At 54.1% G+C, this 18,800-nt stretch overlaps 9 protein-coding genes across 9 annotated transcripts; 6 read left to right on the top strand and 3 right to left on the bottom strand.

Annotated features, from left to right (window-relative positions):
* Nucleotides 1–110: 110 nt before the first annotated feature.
* On the top strand, nucleotides 111–1,257 carry LAESUDRAFT_688153 (phospholipid methyltransferase). Its single transcript, XM_040905980.1, has 5 exons — nucleotides 111–242; nucleotides 299–404; nucleotides 459–716; nucleotides 769–843; nucleotides 895–1,257. The coding sequence occupies exons 1-5, from the start codon at nucleotides 134–136 to the stop codon at nucleotides 959–961; spliced, it is 615 nt and encodes a 204-aa protein (XP_040758114.1). The 5' UTR covers nucleotides 111–133; the 3' UTR covers nucleotides 962–1,257.
* Nucleotides 1,172–3,073, bottom strand: LAESUDRAFT_666291 (ABC1-domain-containing protein; the record flags this gene model as incomplete). The annotated part of the gene is made up of 9 exons (XM_040905247.1): nucleotides 1,172–1,286; nucleotides 1,344–1,534; nucleotides 1,591–1,743; nucleotides 1,798–1,905; nucleotides 1,979–2,197; nucleotides 2,246–2,515; nucleotides 2,572–2,657; nucleotides 2,720–2,899; nucleotides 2,971–3,073. 9 exons carry the CDS (start codon nucleotides 3,071–3,073, stop codon nucleotides 1,172–1,174), a joined length of 1,425 nt encoding a protein of 474 aa, XP_040758113.1.
* On the bottom strand, nucleotides 3,007–3,797 carry LAESUDRAFT_555766 (uncharacterized protein). Its single transcript, XM_040902928.1, has 2 exons — nucleotides 3,134–3,797; nucleotides 3,007–3,068 (listed from the first exon to the last, which is right to left on the bottom strand). The coding sequence occupies exons 1-2, from the start codon at nucleotides 3,638–3,640 to the stop codon at nucleotides 3,054–3,056; spliced, it is 522 nt and encodes a 173-aa protein (XP_040758112.1). The 5' UTR covers nucleotides 3,641–3,797; the 3' UTR covers nucleotides 3,007–3,053.
* Nucleotide 3,798: 1 nt separating this feature from the next.
* LAESUDRAFT_555677 (uncharacterized protein) lies at nucleotides 3,799–5,402 on the bottom strand. Its single transcript, XM_040902927.1, has 5 exons — nucleotides 5,115–5,402; nucleotides 4,988–5,057; nucleotides 4,891–4,932; nucleotides 4,019–4,834; nucleotides 3,799–3,962 (listed from the first exon to the last, which is right to left on the bottom strand). The coding sequence occupies exons 1-5, from the start codon at nucleotides 5,150–5,152 to the stop codon at nucleotides 3,936–3,938; spliced, it is 993 nt and encodes a 330-aa protein (XP_040758111.1). The 5' UTR covers nucleotides 5,153–5,402; the 3' UTR covers nucleotides 3,799–3,935.
* A 77-nt stretch (nucleotides 5,403–5,479) lies between these two features.
* On the top strand, nucleotides 5,480–6,642 carry LAESUDRAFT_739634 (NAD(P)-binding protein; the record flags this gene model as incomplete). Its single annotated transcript, XM_040911021.1, has 6 exons — nucleotides 5,480–5,519; nucleotides 5,577–5,621; nucleotides 5,721–6,137; nucleotides 6,205–6,288; nucleotides 6,347–6,416; nucleotides 6,480–6,642. 6 exons carry the CDS (start codon nucleotides 5,480–5,482, stop codon nucleotides 6,640–6,642), a joined length of 819 nt encoding a protein of 272 aa, XP_040758110.1.
* Nucleotides 6,643–7,564: 922 nt separating this feature from the next.
* Nucleotides 7,565–9,939, top strand: LAESUDRAFT_802866 (Aldo/keto reductase; the record flags this gene model as incomplete). The annotated part of the gene is made up of 15 exons (XM_040914010.1): nucleotides 7,565–7,946; nucleotides 8,003–8,126; nucleotides 8,182–8,242; nucleotides 8,302–8,367; nucleotides 8,432–8,539; nucleotides 8,584–8,650; nucleotides 8,711–8,748; nucleotides 8,798–8,873; nucleotides 8,933–8,947; nucleotides 8,998–9,098; nucleotides 9,153–9,250; nucleotides 9,303–9,353; nucleotides 9,423–9,496; nucleotides 9,564–9,620; nucleotides 9,854–9,939. Exons 1-15 carry the CDS (start codon nucleotides 7,904–7,906, stop codon nucleotides 9,937–9,939), a joined length of 1,065 nt encoding a protein of 354 aa, XP_040758109.1. The 5' UTR covers nucleotides 7,565–7,903.
* Nucleotides 9,940–10,178: 239 nt separating this feature from the next.
* Nucleotides 10,179–11,172, top strand: LAESUDRAFT_555638 (uncharacterized protein). The gene has a single exon (XM_040902926.1). It carries the CDS (start codon nucleotides 10,249–10,251, stop codon nucleotides 10,795–10,797), a length of 549 nt encoding a protein of 182 aa, XP_040758108.1. The 5' UTR covers nucleotides 10,179–10,248; the 3' UTR covers nucleotides 10,798–11,172.
* A 75-nt stretch (nucleotides 11,173–11,247) lies between these two features.
* LAESUDRAFT_745845 (adenylosuccinate lyase) lies at nucleotides 11,248–13,671 on the top strand. Its single transcript, XM_040911391.1, has 12 exons — nucleotides 11,248–11,393; nucleotides 11,455–11,534; nucleotides 11,590–11,632; nucleotides 11,701–11,808; nucleotides 11,874–11,992; nucleotides 12,055–12,084; nucleotides 12,139–12,319; nucleotides 12,376–12,498; nucleotides 12,552–12,725; nucleotides 12,782–12,954; nucleotides 13,013–13,223; nucleotides 13,278–13,671. The coding sequence occupies exons 2-12, from the start codon at nucleotides 11,497–11,499 to the stop codon at nucleotides 13,530–13,532; spliced, it is 1,455 nt and encodes a 484-aa protein (XP_040758107.1). The 5' UTR covers nucleotides 11,248–11,393; nucleotides 11,455–11,496; the 3' UTR covers nucleotides 13,533–13,671.
* A 527-nt stretch (nucleotides 13,672–14,198) lies between these two features.
* LAESUDRAFT_732303 (Pkinase-domain-containing protein) lies at nucleotides 14,199–18,644 on the top strand. Its single transcript, XM_040910217.1, has 4 exons — nucleotides 14,199–14,883; nucleotides 14,950–17,673; nucleotides 17,731–18,113; nucleotides 18,168–18,644. The coding sequence occupies exons 1-4, from the start codon at nucleotides 14,455–14,457 to the stop codon at nucleotides 18,193–18,195; spliced, it is 3,564 nt and encodes a 1,187-aa protein (XP_040758106.1). The 5' UTR covers nucleotides 14,199–14,454; the 3' UTR covers nucleotides 18,196–18,644.
* Nucleotides 18,645–18,800: the final 156 nt, after the last annotated feature.

The following is an 18,800-nucleotide window of genomic DNA, read 5'->3' as shown; positions in this document are numbered from 1 at the left end:
GACGCGTTCGTGTCGCGGCGGAGCGCTTCGCGAGGTACGCGAGCACGTGAGCGCGTCTGATGCGTTCGAGCTCGTGAAATTCAGCGGACACGTCGTCCGCCGCCTCTACCGCGACCTTCATCGAGTTTTCATCATGGTCGCATCTCTTCCCGAGTACGTCGACTGGACACAGCCCACTTTGTGGATCTCCGTTCTTTTCATCGCGTTCAATCCGACGGCATGGAACGTCGTGGCCCGCAATGGTCAGTATCCCTCATAGGATCAACATCCAATCTCTCATCCAGAGGTACCATTATAGAATACAGAAACAAGACAATAACGCGTATCTTCGGCGGAAATGCGCATTACGGATGTTACTTCCTGGCAGTCATGATCTTTTCTTTTGGCATGTTCCGTGACTCGCTGTACGTCCTCCAGCCCAGCGTCGCATGCCTTTGCCTCACTCAATATGCGCCCAGGTTCCAGCATGCTCTTGAGCATCAGCCGCGGAAACAAATGCTCCCAGAGCCGTTTGACACGCTTGTGCCAGCTGCACTCTTCGCTGTGGGCCAGACGTTCGTCATCACTTCGACATGGGCATTGGGGATCACCGGGACGTTCCTTGGTGATTATTTCGGTATCCTTATGGACCACAGGGTGGAAGGCTTCCCGTTCAGCATCTTGCGGGACCCGATGTACGTGGGCAGCACCATGTCCTTTGTCGCAGCGTCTCTTTGGTACGGCCTCCGCTCATCCTCTGAGGTATTCGTCGCTGACGTAGTTGCGCAGGTTCGAGCGTCCAGCCGGTCTCCTCATTACGTTGTATGTGTACATCGTGTATCTTATTGCCCTGCGGTTCGAGGGGTACGTCGTCGGTCACTTCGCTCGACTCCTGGATGCTAACAATGGCCGCAGACCATTCACCGATATGATATACTCTAATCGCGCTGCAAGCAAGGCTGCGTCCAAAAAAGAGCTATGAACGAGGATGATGACTATGCTCGCCAATTTACGACGATCTGGCTCTACATGTAGAGGTTTCAACACCCATATATAGCGTATTTGCTCTCCCATCTGCGCACTCCCAAAATTATTTTATGCTGGCCCGTCAATATACTTTGTACTGTATCCTTAGGTTTTCGCAATTGCTTTTGCTTCTTTCTTTGGATCCTGTTGTACACACGTGGATGTCCTACCGTTCAGGCACAGGTCCGAACTTGTATCCGGATGTAGCGTTGTTCCACAGAGTCCTGCAGTCGACCGAGGCGTTCAGACGCGCAGCCAGCAAGAAAGCTCCGCTTAGTTTTCTGTGCAAGATTTCGCCTAAGATGTCACCAAGAGCGTATGTCTACGAGAAAACTCACCTGTTGAGACTGTACGTCTCCTTTGGAGGCGGCGTCAGCCTGTGCTGCAGCATGACCGGGATCTGCGCCCTAATCTCCGCAGTGATGTTCGCCCATTGCGAACCGGGCCCAAACGCGACAGGCTGCGGCGCGCTCGCCTTGAATGGCGTAGCGAGGAGCGTCATCGACTTGACATGGGCGTCGAGCATAACCTGGCAGATGCACGTCAGTATCCTTCATGGCAATGGCGTGCAAATAGCTAACGAACGTCGCTCTCCTTTCCTGTCAGATATCCTAGCTTGATACTCCATTCGATGCACGCATCAGGGTCGTCGCTCGCAGCTGCCTGCAGGAGATGTAGCCAGTTGTCCATGAACTCCTTGGAGTACTCCCGTGTCGCGCCGAAGTCCACCAGCTCAACCTGGATCATGCGCTTTAAATGAGGTTCTCTCTGACGTGAGGAGCATATAGTCACCTTGTGCGTGCGGCCGTTCCACAGGAAGTTCGTCCAATTTGGATCTGTCTGCATCAACCGGAAGGAGAACAGCTCTTTCAAGCAGAGATCAACGATCGCGCTGGCTATCTGCGTCGAGTCCGATGAAAACGTCGGTATTAGTATCATTTGGCATGCAAGTGAGGTTCATTCCTATGCGTACATCATCACGCTCTTTTTGAGTCAAAGCGTTAATCACAGAGCCACCAACGCTGACCCCGTCTACGTATTCCATCACCAGCACGCGCTCAGTGCTACCCTCCCACACCCAAGGCACCTTAAAACGCGGGTCATTTCCGAGGTGGGAGGGCAGCGCGAACTGACGAGCGAAGGAGGCCTCCCGAGTGTAATCACATTCCTCAGCGAGCTCCGCCTTCATTACCTGTCACAGAGCTCAAGCATTGTACATCAATCATCGCCAAGTCTGTACCTCAAGCGTCCTGTCAAGAAACAAGCCCTTCGGAAGCAGCCTGCCGGCAGTCAACAGCATCTTCACATAGCCTAGGTCGCTCTCGATAGAGTCCACAATATTTGGAAACTGGATCTTGACAGCGACCTTTGCGGGCTTCTGCGTCGGAGATGAACTTGCAGAGAGCACGGCGGAGTGTACTTGTCCGATCGAAGCTGCAGCAAACGGTAGACGGTCGAAAGAATCAAAATAGTCAGCCCAGGACGGGCCAAGTGAAGTTCGCATCACTGCCTAGCACAGCATGGCAATCAGAAACGCACATCGTTATATAATGGGCAACCGTATACCTCCATCTGCCAGTCCGGCATGTAATGCGCGCTGTCTTGCACCCTGCGGAAGATGTCCTCGATCTCGGGTGGGAGAACGTGGCTGTCTTTCATACATCGTCTTCGCAGTTCGCACCATCATACACCTACGCCATGTGAGAGAGCGCACCTTGTATGCTCATGAATTGGCCGAGCTTGAGCGCGGCTCCGCGGAGTTGCGTGAGCTTCGCGACGAGGCGCTTGATATTGCCCTCAGTCATCATGAGCGAGGGCGAGCGTTTCTCCTCCGAGTTGGTCGTGCGACGGAGGAGCTCGGCGGCAGCGCCATAGCCGAGTGAGGCAGCGAGACCTGCAGTCGGTCAAAATGGCGAAATGTACGATTTGACTCGGTTAATCACCCAAAGGAACGCATACACCCACCTCCGTAGTGGAACAAACGTCCTATTCGGGACGAGGGCACCTTGGAAGACTGCAGTTTGCGCACGGGAGCGATTCTTGCAACACTAGGCTGCCACAGTCTCATCAGTACGGCAGGCTTACAGCTTGAGCCACAGGCTAGGGCAGGACTAGTGACTTCACTCACAGGAACAGAAGGCCCAGCCATTCCAGTCATCGGCGACGCTTCGTGCGAGACGCCATCCGACGTCGTTCCTTGTCTGATGCTTTTGGCTACGCCAGGTGGGGCTTCTGGTGTTGTGATTTGATCTGGTGAAGCTGCGGGGAAGTCTCCCGTTGTAATGTGCGATAATTTGACATCATTTGCAGAGATTGACTGGACAATTCGCACAGGCTCATGTTCAGGCGTGTGGATGATCTGGCCAGATGCAATGGTTACAGCCGGGGCGACAGCAGCAGGTGCAGAGGGAGCTTCGTCTCTCAAGCTCTCGGTGGGCAAGCTCGGGCTCGCCGCGCCCACTTGTACGGTCCTCTTCGCAGCCTGCTTCGCTTTCTCCGGGTCCACATCGTTCCTGTCTGCTACCGGCCTAGCCACAGAGGCGAGCTGCGTCGCTCGAATCCTCGCTGCATTGGCGAGGATGTCTGCCACAGAGTGCGCGACGCAATACCAGTTAAAGACCGACCCTGGCGGCATGACGAGAGCCTGCAAGATTTGCGAAGTCGAAATAGAGACTAATAGAGACGACCACCGACGCAGAGACACATATTTTGGTCGAAGAGCACGAATGAAACGCGTCGCGACCGCGTCGTGTTCCGGCGCGATCACAGACGCCCGAGGCAATCGTAAGTAAGTACTTGAGACGATCAATATCGGCTCATATCCACGCACAGCGCAGAGAGCAGCATGAATCAGAATAGCATGTACACCGATATGAATACCCAAGTATATATTAGCCAAGAATAGTTTGATCTCTCCTCTACAAACCTGCCTAGTCGCCCAAAGCAGCCAAAAAGCTCTGTGATGAAGGTCACTGAGTAAATCGGAAGCTACGACAGCAGACAGCCCACTTACGTCTCTTTCTGATAGAAACTCTAGGTACGTCAGAGCGACAGCAACGTAGAAGCTTGCTTCCACGCCCAGCGAGCGCACCTGATCCGTGTCCAGCTCAATAACGCCCGTATTATTACGAACCGTAAAGACGGGTGTGCGATCGTGGAAAGTAAGCAAAGGTATCGGCGTGGGTGGCCCATGTTCATGGTGGCTATGATGCCCGTAGTTGGGCAGAGGCGGAATCGCCGGCGCAGATGGCCCCGGGACTGGCGAGAGCGTAAATGAGTACGAATGTGAAGGGACGTTGTTCTTCAGAGCAGACACCACGCGCGTGAAGATCGATACCTTCTCGGTTGGTTTGGGGATGTGTGCTGCAGAGTGAGGGGTTAGGAGGAAGTGGGTGATGGGCGTCAAAGGTGTAGGAGGGGGACGGGAGCTGATGCCGGGCGTTGAGGACGATGCAGTGGGCGCAGCCTCCTCTACATATTCCTGTACTGACTCGGGCGATGGCGGGCGTATCACGACAGTTGGAGTCTGTGGTGGCGACATTGGGGGGTATGAGTGAATGGCATCTCGCGCGCTCGTAACGGTGATGTCAGACTCGAGTGAGGAGCGGGTGAGCGCACACGGCTGCATTTGAGAGGTGCTGAGGGAGTAGGAGGGTGGGTTCGTCCGGCAGGCAAACATCAGCGCTGCGTCAGCATAGTAAGGCGAACCTTGTGGCAGAGGTTGGAGGGATATGAACATGCCAGGCGGGAACGAGGGCGTCCGCATGCGGATATACCAGCCGCGTTTTGGGCGATGTATTGACCACTGAATCGTGGACGTTGCATTGTTCTTAATTAACACGTCAACGATCCATACTGGTATAAAAATGAGCAGCACAGACTCACGACAAGGTGCTCGATGATCTCGTCATCTGCGAGGAATCTTTCCTTCACAAGTGCATTTTAATTATCATAGAGCTAGACAACGAAGACCACAACTTGCCTTGAACCATAGTACTCTGTCTGATCCCTCCTCTGACACGTTGACACGCATGTCGGCGAGAACATCGGAGCTTCCGCTCTCAGCATCAGCTTTCCTGTCTAGACAACCCGATGCAGCCACCGCTCACCTTTGTACGTGGAAGCGCGCCATTCTACGCGGATCCATTGTGTGCGTCTCTATGATGGTGGGGTACTGCCTATGCGATCTCGAACCTAGGCGAGGCAAGGCCTATCCTGAGGATGTGGCGGCAGCCTGTGACGAAATGCGGGGACGAGAACTCGCTGCGATGGAGCCTCACGCAGCAACCACGTATCTTGCAATCTCCTTGAACCTTGTACACCTTTTCTGATCGCCAAGCAGCCTAGTGGGAAGAGAAAGGAAGAGAAAACAGGTGAGCGTCGAGCGCAGCAGTAAGGGACTTTCTATTAACGTAGACGCCCATAGTGTCGACTATATCGAGATCCACGAACTGAAGCAACATTTGTCAAGATGATGGATTTGGGCTTGAACGACGTCCATGTACTGGTCACAGGTATATCCACTTGCATCGCAGTGGATTGAAGCTAAATAGCACATCTCATCGATTTAGGTGCAAGTGGAGGAATTGGACTGGCGACATGCGAGCTCTTCCTCAGTCAGTACATCGTCAAATTCTAGCTTCACAGCACGCGCATCGAATGCTCATTCTCTTCTGCTCTATTCCCATGTCCTTCCACCTTATTTACGCCTGAAGAGCAAGGCGCGAGAGTAACCGCACACTACAACACCAACGCAACCTCACTCGAGCCTCTCCTAGCTGAATACGGCCCCTCTCGCATAAGGACCGTCCAAGCAGACCTCTCGGACGAGGACGATGTCATCCTAATGTTCATCAAGGAAGACGAGGAGTTCGGCTCTGTCCAGGTCCTTGTCGTCAACCATGGCTACTACCCGCCGCTGGACGTGACTGTGTCCGAGATGACCCTCGAGCAGTGGAACTCGACGATAACGTCCAACTTGACATCCTCGTTCCTCGTCGTCAAAGAATACCTCAAACACCTCGAGCGCGCGACGATCGACGAGAAGGACAAAGCAAATATCGTTTTTGTCGGAAGCACGTCTGGGAAGTACGGAGAGGCCGGCCACGGGGACTATTCGGCAGCCAAGAGTGGTGCGTATAGTCTTGTTAACCATGCAATGGCTACTCAAAAACCGCTGAACGTGATGCTGCATGGCAGGCATAATGTATGGATTGACTAAGACTCTCAAAAACGAGATTGTCAAGATAGCCCCCTTAGGCCGAGTTAATTGCATTGCGCCTGGTACGTCCCTCACGCACCACCATACTGCACGAAAGCATCGTGTCAATAGCTTCTTCAGGATGGGTGAAGACTCCAATGACGGCCCAAGCCCTGGAGGACCCAGAGGTCGTCTACCGTGCATTGGCAACGTACGTCCTCATTATTCCTATCCAAAGCTTCTACAGCCCTGTTCATTACCTCGGGCCATCTAGCATGCCCCTAAAGAAGTTGGCCACTCCGGAAGACATCGCAACCCAAATTGTCTTCGTGTCGTCGTCGACCGTGTCCGGCCACGTCTCTGGACAGGTAATCATGGTTGAAGGCGGTATGGAGGGCCGTCTGCTGAACAAGCCAGAAGAGATTGTCTATGAATGAGTGGATAGATAATGGTTTAAGCATGCTTAAAGAAGGTGTACGTTAGTAGAATGTAAAGGAGGCTGTCGCACGGTGCCCCGCAGATTCGATGCCAATAATTGTGTGATACTACTAGGCGCTATTCGCGCCTATCCCGTCGGTATGCTTTGATAAACGAGAGTGCCTCTGAGCATCTTGCACTGCGATGTCAGCATCGGCAACCTCTTCACTGGTTCCAAATGCGCCCTTGGCCAACTTATTGACCTGGATCTCGCGGCAGACGTCTACCTGCTATTGACAACCGTCGGGGCAATGGCCGCGCAGCAGCGACCTTCGAACGGTAATTCAACCATATTGCGAACTTCGCGATCTGGAGGCCTTCAAGTGTTTCTACACGCTTGCCTATGATTGCACGACTCTCACAGCGTCCACGACTCTGTTGTACAGCCCATTCCTATCAAGAAGTTGCATTGTCCTAATGGTGGTCTACGAATGACCCAGTCCTTTGCGCGCATGGGAAAGAGCGGTTCTGGAGTAGACCGCATGCCTTAGCCCCACATCATACACGGAACAGGTGTGGAACGCAGTCAGGAATCTCATGTACAACTTCTTTCATTTGCAAATCAATGCCACCTGTGAAGCCATAGACACGGAAGTCAGAGTGAAAGAACTCACTGTGGAGGAGCACATGAAGCGAGCAGAGAAGGACCACGAGAAGTTTACCGCCATCCTTGACGTCGCAATTGCTGAACCCACGCAGGAGCTTCATGCCCGCACAATACGTCCTTCTGTTGAAAGTCAGGTGCGGGATGCACTTGGGTACGCGCTTGTCATGCAGGGCACAAATGTTGTGCCGTGGTGATCCGCGTCGGAAGCGTTACCTGGAGACGGAATGGGTCGGGAATACATGGGAAACAGGGCAGAAGGTGGTAAAAGAAACACGTACCTAGTAGGTCGCCATTTCCCAGCCGTTTCCAACACTCATACGCACTCTGTCGGAGTCTGACGAGGTCACTGGGGAACTGGAAGGGCATGGACTGCTAACGTAGGGTCCGGTCCAGTAAATTCCAAGAGATTCTTGTTCAGCCGGGCCTAAGGCTCAAGAGCTTGATCTCCTGCCAGTGACACCCATGCACTGACGCGTATATATGCAGCCGTTCATGCGCATCATGTATAAACAATTCAGCATCCTGATCTGCATAGTATATAAACCCCACGCTCGAGCAATTAATGTGGACTGGCTCCCACGCATATAGAGCACACCAACTCAATCGCACCAAATATGTCCGACATCCCCGCACTTCCTTCAAAGAAAGTTCCCTATGGTAGGCACGCTCTCGAGCCAATTCGTCATGCTCGCGGGTGACGAGCGGCCGCGCAGCAGTTCGGCTGGGCAAGTCGGGCCTGAAGGATTCGCGTGTCATACTCGGGTGTATGACCTACGGTGACAAGTGGACCAACTGGCTCCTCGGCGAGGAGGAGGCGATCAAGCATATCAAGTTTGCGTGAGTGGCGGGCCAGTCTGTGCTCGTGGCCGGATTGCTGATCGGACTACTATAGGTATGATGCCGGTATACAGACGTTCGACACTGCAGGCGTGTGTTGGATGGCCCATGGCGATGTCACTTGGTATGAACGACTAAATGGGCATACCAAATCTACTCGAATGGCCTATCAGAGATCATCCTCGGGAAGGCCATCAAGCAGCTTCAGCTTCCTCGCGAAGAAATCATCCCAATGATCAAGGTACATACCTCATGCAATCCCGTCCAGACACTCCCTCTTACCTTCTCGCGAACATCTGCATCAGTTCGGCGGTGTCGTCTCTCGCAAGCCCGGTGAGATAGTCTATGACCCTCCTAGTGCTGAGGCGGAGTGCCGTTACGTCAATCAGTGGGGTGCCAGCCGCAAGGCATGCGTCCAGAATATCGTTTAGTGCTCAATTACTGATAGCTTGGACAGCATATCTTCGATGCTGTGAAGAAGAGCTTGGAACGCTTGCAGCTTGACTATATCGACGTGCTTCAACGTGAGCAGGCTTGCGGCAACATCAGCTTTCAGCAGCATATAACGACCTCCTTTGATGTAGTGCACCGCATAGGCGACAGCACGCCTTTCGAGGAGACGGTAATGATCTCGTGCCATATATCCCGCGGCCCAACTTATACTGTTGCAGATGCACGCATTGCACGATGTCGTCAAGGCCGGTTATGTGCGCTATATCGGGATAAGCTCCTGCTGGGCGTGGCAATGTGCCATAATGCACCCCTCTATCGTTTTCTGACCAATTGAGGTTATCCCGTTTGGATAGTTCATGCTATGCAGAGTGAGCATCCATAAACTTCTCAGTGCGCAACATTACTGAACACCCTACAGACTATGCTATCACGCACAACCTGACGCCTTTCATATCCATGCAAGACCATCATAACCTGATTTACCGCGAGGAGGAGCGCGAGATGTTCCCTTCCTTGAAGGTGCGCTTGTCATGCACTCTCATCCAGCTACCGTTCACACTTACAAGTTGATAGCATTTCGGTGTCTCTGCAATTCCTTACTCGCCGCTGGGCGGCGGACTCCTGTGCAGACCGTTGAACAAGCATAATACAAAGAGAAGCGAAACAGATCAGTGAGCTCTGTCATTAAATGAATCGCGCTCGCACGAGCTGACTATTTCACAGGTTCCTGAAGGCTTACAAGGACAATCCGCACTTGGAAGAGATAATCAACCGGTCAGCCTCCATAGCGTTTATAATTGCACATTAGCAAGCTGTTTACGCGCCTGCCCACGCCCTACGCAGTGTCGAGGAGGTCGTACGGAAGCGCGGCGTCAGCATGGCTCAGGTGACGGTCGCTTGGAGCCTGTCCAAAGACGGTGCGGTTCCATTGCTGACCCTTCCGCTAGTGCTCCCGGCTGACGTGCGATCCGCGCTGTTCCGTAGTTGTCGCTGCGCCTATCGTCGGCACGACGAAGCTCGAAGACTTGGAGGACATCCTTGGTAAGCTTCTCACGGTCGTTCTCATCGACTGGTTCTGATAGGTGCGGATGCTTTGCAGACACCGCAGACATGAAAGCATTTGCGACCGTTACTTAATGACACGAAATGGTAATTGACTGCCTGTTTGGGAAATAAAGTTGCTTAATTAGGGCATAGTGTTGCATAGGTCACACTTTAGAACACATTTTCAGTGCATTTGCAGCGGGAATAAATGCCTTCATGCCTGCAGTGAGAAGGTGTGCACCTCACGCTTACGTCCGAGGAGATCAAGTACCTCGAGGAGCCCTACAGGCCCATGAAGATCATTGGGCACCACTAGTGCTTCGATGAATCCGTAGCATGTATATATCTGTATATCTCGCCAGAAATAGTTGCCCAAAACAGTTATTATGTATTTAAGAAGCTCGCACTACACGATAACCAATTATTGAAAAAGCTCCGCTCTCATTCGCAGCCACCGATCTCGGGGTGGATCTTGGCCTTCCCCGTGGGGGTCGGGTGCGGGGAGATACGGCCCGATGATTTCCCGCTATGCGTTGTGATCGCGCTTGTGCACACGATTTGCTCCAGACCTGCAGTCACAGGTTGCGGTCTCCCCCTAAACTGCCCTTATATCAGCATCATAAAGATGCACCGCATCGCTTGCTGCGTTGCGACCACTCGCTCGAGGCTCGCTCCTCCACACTCCTCTTCTCTCGCCCGGCTGACATACCCCGAAAGCTCTGCACAACGATGGTGGGTCGCTGTCCGATTCTTTATGGAGTCGTGCGAGGGTGTTGAGGCACACGATTGCCAGACAGGACACGATGATCATCGAGAGGCACACCTCCATAGTCTGCGATTGGCGTTGGGCTCCATAGTCGCTCCGGTGCGTTGCATGTCTCTTTCTCGCTACTGGTCCTCTGCGTTAGGAGCGTCAAGGACCACATTATCAAGATGTCTAATATTTTACACGTTGTATAGAAACGGCCGCCTTATGGCCGATCCTCCTCGACTTCATCGGGCACCGCTAGCCCAGCGCTACACCACCCGAGTTCAGCCAGTCCCTTCCACACTCCTAACACTACAGGAGCTTCGACTCCACAAACCGCCTCACCGTCGCGAACGGACACTGCAGGCGTGCTCGCCATCCCTGCGCCCACCACTTCTCCCGAGCCGGAAGTGCCCTCAGCAGTAGCGCATGGTTGCAATGCCACCGGTACTAGCACCGGTCGCCGCACGGATTTCATTGCAACGCTCCAGTCGAAGAGTGCGTGGGATGCTTTGATCCATGGGTCATGGGTGTAGACCTTTGAGGGCGTTGGCACCAGTTTGGGCGTGGCGTGGCTCGGACTTATCTGTAGTATATGTGATAATTCTCTTTACTATGTCTAGTCGTAGATTTCGCATGCTGTGTGTACATCGCTTTAACATTTGTTTTGTACATGAACGGTCTCCTCTGGATGTACATACACGTAGAGTCTCTGTTACGTTTCCTTTTTTTCTCACACTGCGGGAGAAGATAGGCATGGCTGATCCGACTCAAGCGATGCTCCCCGGTGAGACCAGGCAGGATTAAACGAGCCACACACGCCGGCGGTGCGTTCTGAGCAGGTCACCCGTCCCGAGCCAATCACGATGCAAGGAGATCCCCGAAAGTGGCCCGTCCAGATCAGATTGAATGGATGCAGATGTCCTGACTCGGGCGCCTGCGGCAATCATTTTCTTGGATTTGAGCCGGCCACAGAGCCTTCAAAAACGAGCGCATCCGTGCCTGCTCAGCGGCGCAACACAGTACGTCAGCATGCGATTTAATCAAATACTGTGATTTTGATTGATTTCTGTGAATTTGCAGATCCATCGGATCGAGCCTCTTCGCAGGAACCATATAGAGAAGATGGAGAGCTTTGACTCGTACCAAACTCCCCTATCGAGGTGAGTGCTAGCTCAGACATTCGTTATGATCATTTGATTCTGAACGATATCGTAGCCGCTATGCGAGCAAAGAGATGTCCCATCTCTTCTCCGCCTCCGTGAGCACCACCCACCCCTGCCCGATTTTCCACACAGACAGACCCACCTTCCCGACCACGGCGCACAGAATCGCTTCCACACCTGGCGAAAGCTATGGCTGAACCTCGCGATCGCGGAGAAGGAGCTCGGTCTGCCGATCTCGGACGAGGCTATCAAGGAGATGAGGGAGAACCTCGTGCGTCGACCGCTTGGTGTCCATTCGCGCAGGTCGTGCTGACAGCTTGAGTTGGGTGGTGGTAGTACTTGACGCTGGAACAGTTTGAGATCGCTGCGAAGGAGGAGAAGAAGCGGCGGCACGATGTCATGGCGCATGTACACACGTTTGGACACGTCGCCCCTGCCGCCGCGGGTATCATCCAGTGCGTCCCTCGCATATACCCCGGCGGAAGTACTCTCTGACTATTCATTGAATTGATACAAGCTTGGGCGCGACGTCGTGCTACGTTACAGAGTGCGTCCGTCCTGACGCTCCTCTCGACACATGCTAACCTCGCTCCTTACCTAGCAATGCGGACCTGATCTTCATCCGCGAGGCGCTCACGCTGCTCATGAAGAAGCTCGTCGTGGTCATCCACCGCTTTGCGGCGTTCGCGGGGCAATATAAAGACCTCCCGACGCTTGGCTTCACGCACTTTCAGCCGGCACAGCTGACCACGGTGGGGAAGCGGACAACACTGTGGTTGCAGGTGCGGGATCTTGTGCACGGGCTGTGGTTCATGGTGTTGAGACGGGTTGCTTGTAGGAGCTTCTGTGGGATTTGCGGAACATCAGGCGCGCCCGTGATGATATCGGCTTCCGAGGCGTGAAAGGGACGACGGGCACGCAGGCGAGCTTCCTCAGTCTCTTCGATGGGGACCACGAAAAGGTACGCCTTCTGGTCGAAGGAATTGATCTCGCTCAGACTGACGTCTGCTTGAGGTCGAAGCGCTCGACCGCCGCGTCACCGAGCTCTTGGGATTCAGCTACACCTACCCGGTGACCTCGCAGACCTACTCGCGCAAGATCGACATCGATGTCCTCGCGCCGCTCGCAAGCCTAGGTGCGACCGCGCACAAGCTCGCGACCGACCTGCGGCTCCTAGCCAGCTTGAAGGTGCTTTCCATTACGTCACCATAGGGGCTCTACCTCACTCACATTTGCGCGCACAGGAAGTCGAGGAACCGTTCGAGGCGACGCAGATCGGCTCGTCGGCGATGGCGTACAAGAGGAACCCGATGCGCTCGGAGCGCATTTGCAGTTTGTCTAGGCACCTCATGGTGCTCCATCAAAATACGCTCATGACGTCCAGCGTGCAGTGGTTCGAGCGCACGCTTGATGACAGGTGCGTTGCATGTCCATTGTGCATGTACAAGAGTAGATTGGTAAGAAACGGTTTACAGCGCAAACCGCCGTATCACGCTGCCAGAGGCGTTTTTGACGGCGGACATTGTCCTGACGACGCTGCAGAATGTGTCCGAGGGCCTTGTCGTGTACCCGAAGGTAATCGAACGCCGGATCGCGCAGGAGCTGCCGTTCATGGCGACGGAAAATATCATCATGGCGATGGTCAAGCAGGGCGGGGACCGCCAAGAGGCGCACGAAAAGATTCGCGTAAGCTGCGCTCTCTACACCTCTCACTTAAGCTGACCGGCGATGATTCTGTAGGTGCTTTCGCACGAGGCCGCACACCAGGTGAAGGCGCTCGGGCTCGAGAACGACCTTATCGCGCGCGTGCGTGCGGAGCCATACTTCGACCCGATCAAGGACCAGCTGGACGAGCTGCTCGATCCGAAGAGCTTCATCGGACGTGCGCCGGAGCAGGTGGACAAGTTCTTGAAGGAGTGGGTGCAGCCGGCGCTAGAGGACGAGGAGCATCAGGAGAGTATTCAGAGGAGCGAAAAGGCCGAATTGCACGTTTGAGGGTGCTCCGAAGGGCAAGGGGTGCAATGAAACAGTTTGCCTGATTCGTTGATCTGCGAGCTCATGCGCTCAACTTTCGGGCCTTTGACAATGAATTGACCTAATTCCAGCGCTGTGGTCGGATCAAATGGGCAGTGGCATGGTCCAGTTTGAGATCTGATACAACGATGAGCCCGAGTTCCTGGTGGCCAATTAACTCCACCGCAAAATAAGACGAGGAGATGACTGGATATTGCAAAGCACGTCCGGTCAGTCTCCGTGTCCCCGAATTGCTCGCTGAAGCTCGCTAAGAAAAATAGAGGCTCAGCTAGGGCGGATACTTTACATCAGCTGCTGCGCAAGGACGACCATAAGCTGCAAAATAAATCCAGCGAGTGTCGAGATTCGGAATACAACACATCTTAGGAAACGCCGGATTTGATCCCAAGGCAAACGTTCATGACGTGCCAAGGGGCTGCTGCGCGTTGCTATGCTCATCAACTTCATCGGGGTACGTTAATATAGTACAAAGATCCGTTGCTAGTGCAAGGATTCGTGCGCTGAGCAGTCTGTGAGCTACGTGGAGAGAGAGTCGGTGGACAAGCTGAAGCGCGTCTGTTAGTCATACACCCAAAACGGGCAGCTTCCCGTCTGGTTGCTGTGTAGGCCGTAATTCTCTCTTTTGACCGTCACTCTCTGTCCCGTCGTCGCCGTGGCCGACGACGACGCCCTCTTTCGTCGGGTTCGAGCTGTATACATCCTTCGTGAGTATGCAGCCTGTTATCGAGTGATGCGTCGAGCGTGACAACTGCCACGCGTCGTTGCTTCCCTTCGTCCCTCGCCATCAGCTCGACTTCCTTTTCAACCTTCATTTTCGCAGCAGCCGAACTGAGTACAAAACTTTGCTAGACTGACTCTTTCGTCGCCGCCCGGTCTGCTCGCCATGGATTCGTTCTCGTCGAACCTCCAAGTGCCCGAGCCTGCACAGGCCGGGCCATCGCGTCAAATACCGAGACCGGTCTCCGTACAACCTACCAGCACTTCAGCGGCTGTGTCTTCGTCATCCGGGAGGAAGCGCGCGTCGCATACAGTCGTCACCAGCCAGCCACAGCCAGAGGAGCAGCCCGTGTATCGCGATATATACTCGCACCCTGCCGCCGTAGAGTATCTTGCGGCGCATCCGAAGCGAACGATTCCCAAGTTCGGTCCTTACCTTTTACTGCAGACCTTGGGTGAAGGGGAGTTTGGCAAAGTCAAGCTTGGCTTGCATATGCAATGGGGGGAGGAGGTTGCCGTGAAGCTTATACGGCGTGGTAACATAGATTCATCAGTCCGCATGTCCAAGGTAGAGCGCGAGATCGAGGTTCTGAGGGTAAGCAGCGTCGAGTTTGTTGTCGAATAAGCCCGTGCCTCACCGCTATGCTGATTTGATGTGCAGACACTTAAGCATCCCAACATCGTCCGACTATACGACGTCATCGAAACGGAGAAGTACATTGGAATCATTTTAGAGTATGCGTCAGGCGGTGAGCTGTTTGATCACATCCTGGCTCACCGGTATCTACGCGAGAAGGATGCATGCAAGCTCTTTTCGCAGCTCATTTCTGGCGTTTGGTACATCCACCAAAAGAAGATCGTCCATCGCGATCTCAAGCTGGAGAACCTCCTCCTTGACCGCCATCGGAACGTCATCATCACCGACTTCGGCTTCGCGAACCGATTTGAACATCGTGCGGATGATCTCATGCAGACAAGCTGTGGATCTCCCTGCTATGCGGCCCCCGAACTGGTGATCTCGGACGGGCTGTACGTCGGTTCGGCTGTGGATATATGGTCCTGCGGTGTCATCCTATACGCCATGTTAGCGGGCTACTTACCGTTCGACGACGACCCGGCGAATCCAGACGGCGACAACATTAACTTGTTGTACAAATATATTGTCAACACACCACTCTCGTTTCCCGAATATGTTTCCGTGGATGCCCGGGACCTGCTCTCCATCATGTTGGTGCCAGACCCTGCGCACCGAGCAGACCTTCCGACCGTTATGGCGCACAAATGGTTGGTGCCGTATGCGCACCTCTTCTCGAAGAACGTCGCGGAAATGGAGCGCGCGGCGATGGAGCAGCACCATCAGAAGAGGTTGGCTTACCAGAGGCAGATGAAGCAGTCTGCGCAGGAGTCGTCCACGAGCAAGATCAACCGCAGCCACAGCGCCCGCACAGAGACCTATGCTAGCACAGTAACTGCTACCGCACCGTCGCGGTCCAGGAGCAGCAAAGACCAGGGCTACAATCATCATGCTCAGCCAGAGTACCTGTACGAGACGTCGGCGGATCAGGCTGTCTACTCTACGTCCGCTCCACCTAGCGCTTCGCGCCGCGTTTACAATTCGGCTATCGTACTCCCCTCCTCGACGCCAATGGTGGAGGACGATCCTTTTGCACCGTCATCACTTCATGACGTCTCTGTTCCTTCAATGCCTTCGCAGAAAGACAGGGTCAATGGCATGCATAATAAGGGCAAGGCCGACGGCGATGCGAGCCAGACGCTTGACGGCGTGCATACAATCGCTCCATCTAAGTCGCAACCGGATACTAAACGAGCGAAGGGCGGTTTCAGGCACACTATCCAGGTCGAGTATGGCGAGTCTGAATCTCAGCCACAGCCACACAGGGCGACGAGCAAAGCCATCGATGCCATGGATGTCGATGTTGTGCCTGTTGCTGGGCCTCCTACCCCGACCATGGAGCGAGAAAGACCATCACGGAAGGAGTCTGGAGACGAAGCTCACACTGTTGAGAAGTCGCAACCTGTCATACCTGCTCCCTCTTCGCATCGCCGCTCCGACACCATCACGTCGATTTCCAGGTTTCCTGCCCCTACTCCCGCTACTGCGGCTGCTCCTGTCGTCTCCATTGAAGTCACCGGTCCACCGGTCTCTCCGATCGTTTCCACGGAAGAAAAGGCACCGTCCGCTTCAGAGAAGACGGATACTACGTCGTCGAAGCAGAGTCGCCACCGGAGAGGGCTGTCCATCGACAAGATTGGTATCACCAAGATTTTCGGGTCTACGACCGAACAATCGAACGACACTGCGTCCCGCGCATCCTCACAGAACAAGAAGCCTAATGCCATACGTACATCGTCGTCAGACGCCATCGCTACGTCGGCGAAGTCCGATACGGGCGGGAGGCCGTCCACATTTCAAGTGCCACTTTCGTCTTCTCCTGTTGCTACCGATTCTACTGCGCCTTCGGCCCTGCTGAGCCCAGATAATAGTGTGAAGAAGGCGAGGAGGAACACGCTCACTGTGGTGGCTGAGCCGTGGAATCGCATCAAGCAGCGGTCAAAGGGCAATAAACAGGCTATTGAGGCGCCGATGCAAGAGAAGCCGCTTGTATATGATGAAAAGAAAGCGGCAGCAGCGGAAGCTCTCTCGTCGCCCATCGTTCCGCCGAAGTCGCCTGTTGTTCCGCCGAAGCTGTCGCCTATCCACAACGTGCTTCCCTCGGCCACACCTCAACTCCCCGAGACTCCGGAGTCAGATTTGCGTATGCCGCTTTTCAAGGGTCATCGTACCGCGGTGCCTGCCTCGACGGTGAAGGCCAGCAGGGTTATGCAGTGGTTCAGGTCTAAGAGCAAGACGAGGGCTGGTAGTACAGATGACGAGGCTGAGAAGAGTACGGCGGAAATAGAGACTGTGAAGCGAGGACAGACCCCCTCGACAGGTACCGTCAATGGTACTTCGGGTCGCCTTGCAACGCCCGTCGATGCTCGTGTGCCGTTCCAGGGTGCTCATGGTGGAAGGTCTGCGTCATCGAATGCAGAGCCGGCTTCTGGGAATAGCCTCGCTGAACGCGTCCGCAACATCGGAGGCGGTGCGCGGAGGACCAACCGTGCATATCCTGATATCCGCACCCATCATGGCGCGGTTGACCAGACGACAGTCACGACTGCTCCGCCGCCGGAGGTTATGCAGCATGTGCGGAAGGTGTTGGAGGGCATGGGCGTAGACATACACGTGGAGAGCGAATACAAGTACCGCTGTGTCAGACCCAAGAAGGCGAAGTCTCGAAACGGTGTGGGTCTTGGATTGCGTGATGGTTCAGGCAGCGGTCTGGCAGTGTTCACAATGGTTGGTTCGGCCGCGTCCAATGGCGTAAGTGGTCGTTGCGGGTTGATCGTTGCCTAGTTGGACTCACATGTTCTTTGACAGGTTGACAAACGGGGACTTCCCCAGCCCTCACAGACACACACGTCGTTCAGCTCAGGCAGTATGTTGAGGGGACTGCTCATGCGGCGGCAGTCCTCGCAGGTATCCACGTCGTCTCTCAATCACGGCCACAACTTGCACACTTTAGACGGCGAAACTTCGCCCGATGCCATCATCGCAGCGGCAGTGCCTGGCAGGCCCAGCGCTGACTCGCCGATTGCGACCGAATCCGTGTATGGAGACTCCCAGCAGGATCAGGGAGACGAGATTCGATTCTCCGTCGAGCTGACGCGCATGGACCGGCTGAACGACACGTATAGTCTTGACATCCGACGCCTGAAGGGGAATCTTAGGAGTTACAAGTTTGTGTATGATACTCTGCGACAGTACGTATATCGCTGGTCGTTTTTGGACTTTTGCTGACGTCGCGTTTCCGACAGGCGTGCTGACCTTCAACGCGTTGCGTAAGGTGTCGACAGTATTATGGTAGAGCCTTCCCGTCATCGCATCGGTTCCCCCCTTTGTCTTCTCGTTTCTTTGTCTCTGCATCAAAGGCTTGGACATCTGGTCTGCGTACCATTATACCTCTTCTAATTGCCAGTGTTTGCGCGTCGAGTACTTAATCCCTCTCTGGCCGTTTCTGTTTTTCTACTTTCCTAGGTAGCTTCCCGGATTTCTTTCTGCAATTTTCACTGCATTGCTAGTTCTTCGGTTCACTGCGGTAACCAAGCTCACACTCCTGCGAGCAGCATACCGGTTTTCTATTGCGATTATGTTTGAGTCTTGATCGCCATGTGGATCCGGAGAAGTACACATATCGTCGTGACATACATGCATGCATCTCGCACTCTGCACATCCCAGTCGCTCTCCCAGACGTACACCAAAAAAAAACAATTATTACTTCAAAGTTGCCTGAGAGTGATGTGAGCGTCGCTGGTTCTTGCCACTCGGACGGTATTTTATAACAAGAGGTTTGGGCATGCATCCGAGAAAATATTGGTTTAGGCTGTCCTCTGTGAGACTATTCATGCATACGGTGAGTTTCTCATGAACGAAGAGCCACAATCGCGGC

The sequence above is a fragment of the Laetiporus sulphureus genome (assembly GCF_001632365.1).
Source record: "Laetiporus sulphureus 93-53 unplaced genomic scaffold LAESUscaffold_83, whole genome shotgun sequence".
NCBI classification, from domain to species: domain Eukaryota; kingdom Fungi; phylum Basidiomycota; class Agaricomycetes; order Polyporales; family Laetiporaceae; genus Laetiporus; species Laetiporus sulphureus.
This window is presented reverse-complemented; position numbering and strand designations above follow the sequence as displayed.

Coding starts and splice junctions, on each gene's coding strand:
- LAESUDRAFT_555638 (XM_040902926.1), top strand. CDS start 10,249: ATGCACCGCATCGCTTGCTGCGTTGCGACCACTCGCTCGAGGCTCGCT.
- LAESUDRAFT_745845 (XM_040911391.1), top strand. CDS start 11,497: ATGGAGAGCTTTGACTCGTACCAAACTCCCCTATCGAG. Junction 11,809..11,873: donor AGGAGATGAGGGAGAACCTC/GTGCGTCGACCG, acceptor GGGTGGTGGTAG/TACTTGACGCTGGAACAGTT. Junction 12,499..12,551: donor TCGATGGGGACCACGAAAAG/GTACGCCTTCTG, acceptor CGTCTGCTTGAG/GTCGAAGCGCTCGACCGCCG.
- LAESUDRAFT_555677 (XM_040902927.1), bottom strand. CDS start 5,152: ATGGATCCGCGTAGAATGGCGCGCTTCCACGTACAAAG. Junction 4,835..4,890: donor AGATCATCGAGCACCTTGTC/GTGAGTCTGTGC, acceptor GTGTTAATTAAG/AACAATGCAACGTCCACGAT. Junction 3,963..4,018: donor AGTTTCTATCAGAAAGAGAC/GTAAGTGGGCTG, acceptor CCTTCATCACAG/AGCTTTTTGGCTGCTTTGGG.
- LAESUDRAFT_555766 (XM_040902928.1), bottom strand. CDS start 3,640: ATGCCGCCAGGGTCGGTCTTTAACTGGTATTGCGTCGCGCACTCTGTG.
- LAESUDRAFT_688153 (XM_040905980.1), top strand. CDS start 134: ATGGTCGCATCTCTTCCCGAGTACGTCGACTGGACACAGCCCACTTTG. Junction 243..298: donor GAACGTCGTGGCCCGCAATG/GTCAGTATCCCT, acceptor GTACCATTATAG/AATACAGAAACAAGACAATA. Junction 405..458: donor GGCATGTTCCGTGACTCGCT/GTACGTCCTCCA, acceptor ATATGCGCCCAG/GTTCCAGCATGCTCTTGAGC.
- LAESUDRAFT_732303 (XM_040910217.1), top strand. CDS start 14,455: ATGGATTCGTTCTCGTCGAACCTCCAAGTGCCCGAGCCTGCACAGGCC. Junction 17,674..17,730: donor GTTCGGCCGCGTCCAATGGC/GTAAGTGGTCGT, acceptor GTTCTTTGACAG/GTTGACAAACGGGGACTTCC. Junction 18,114..18,167: donor GTGTATGATACTCTGCGACA/GTACGTATATCG, acceptor CGTTTCCGACAG/GCGTGCTGACCTTCAACGCG.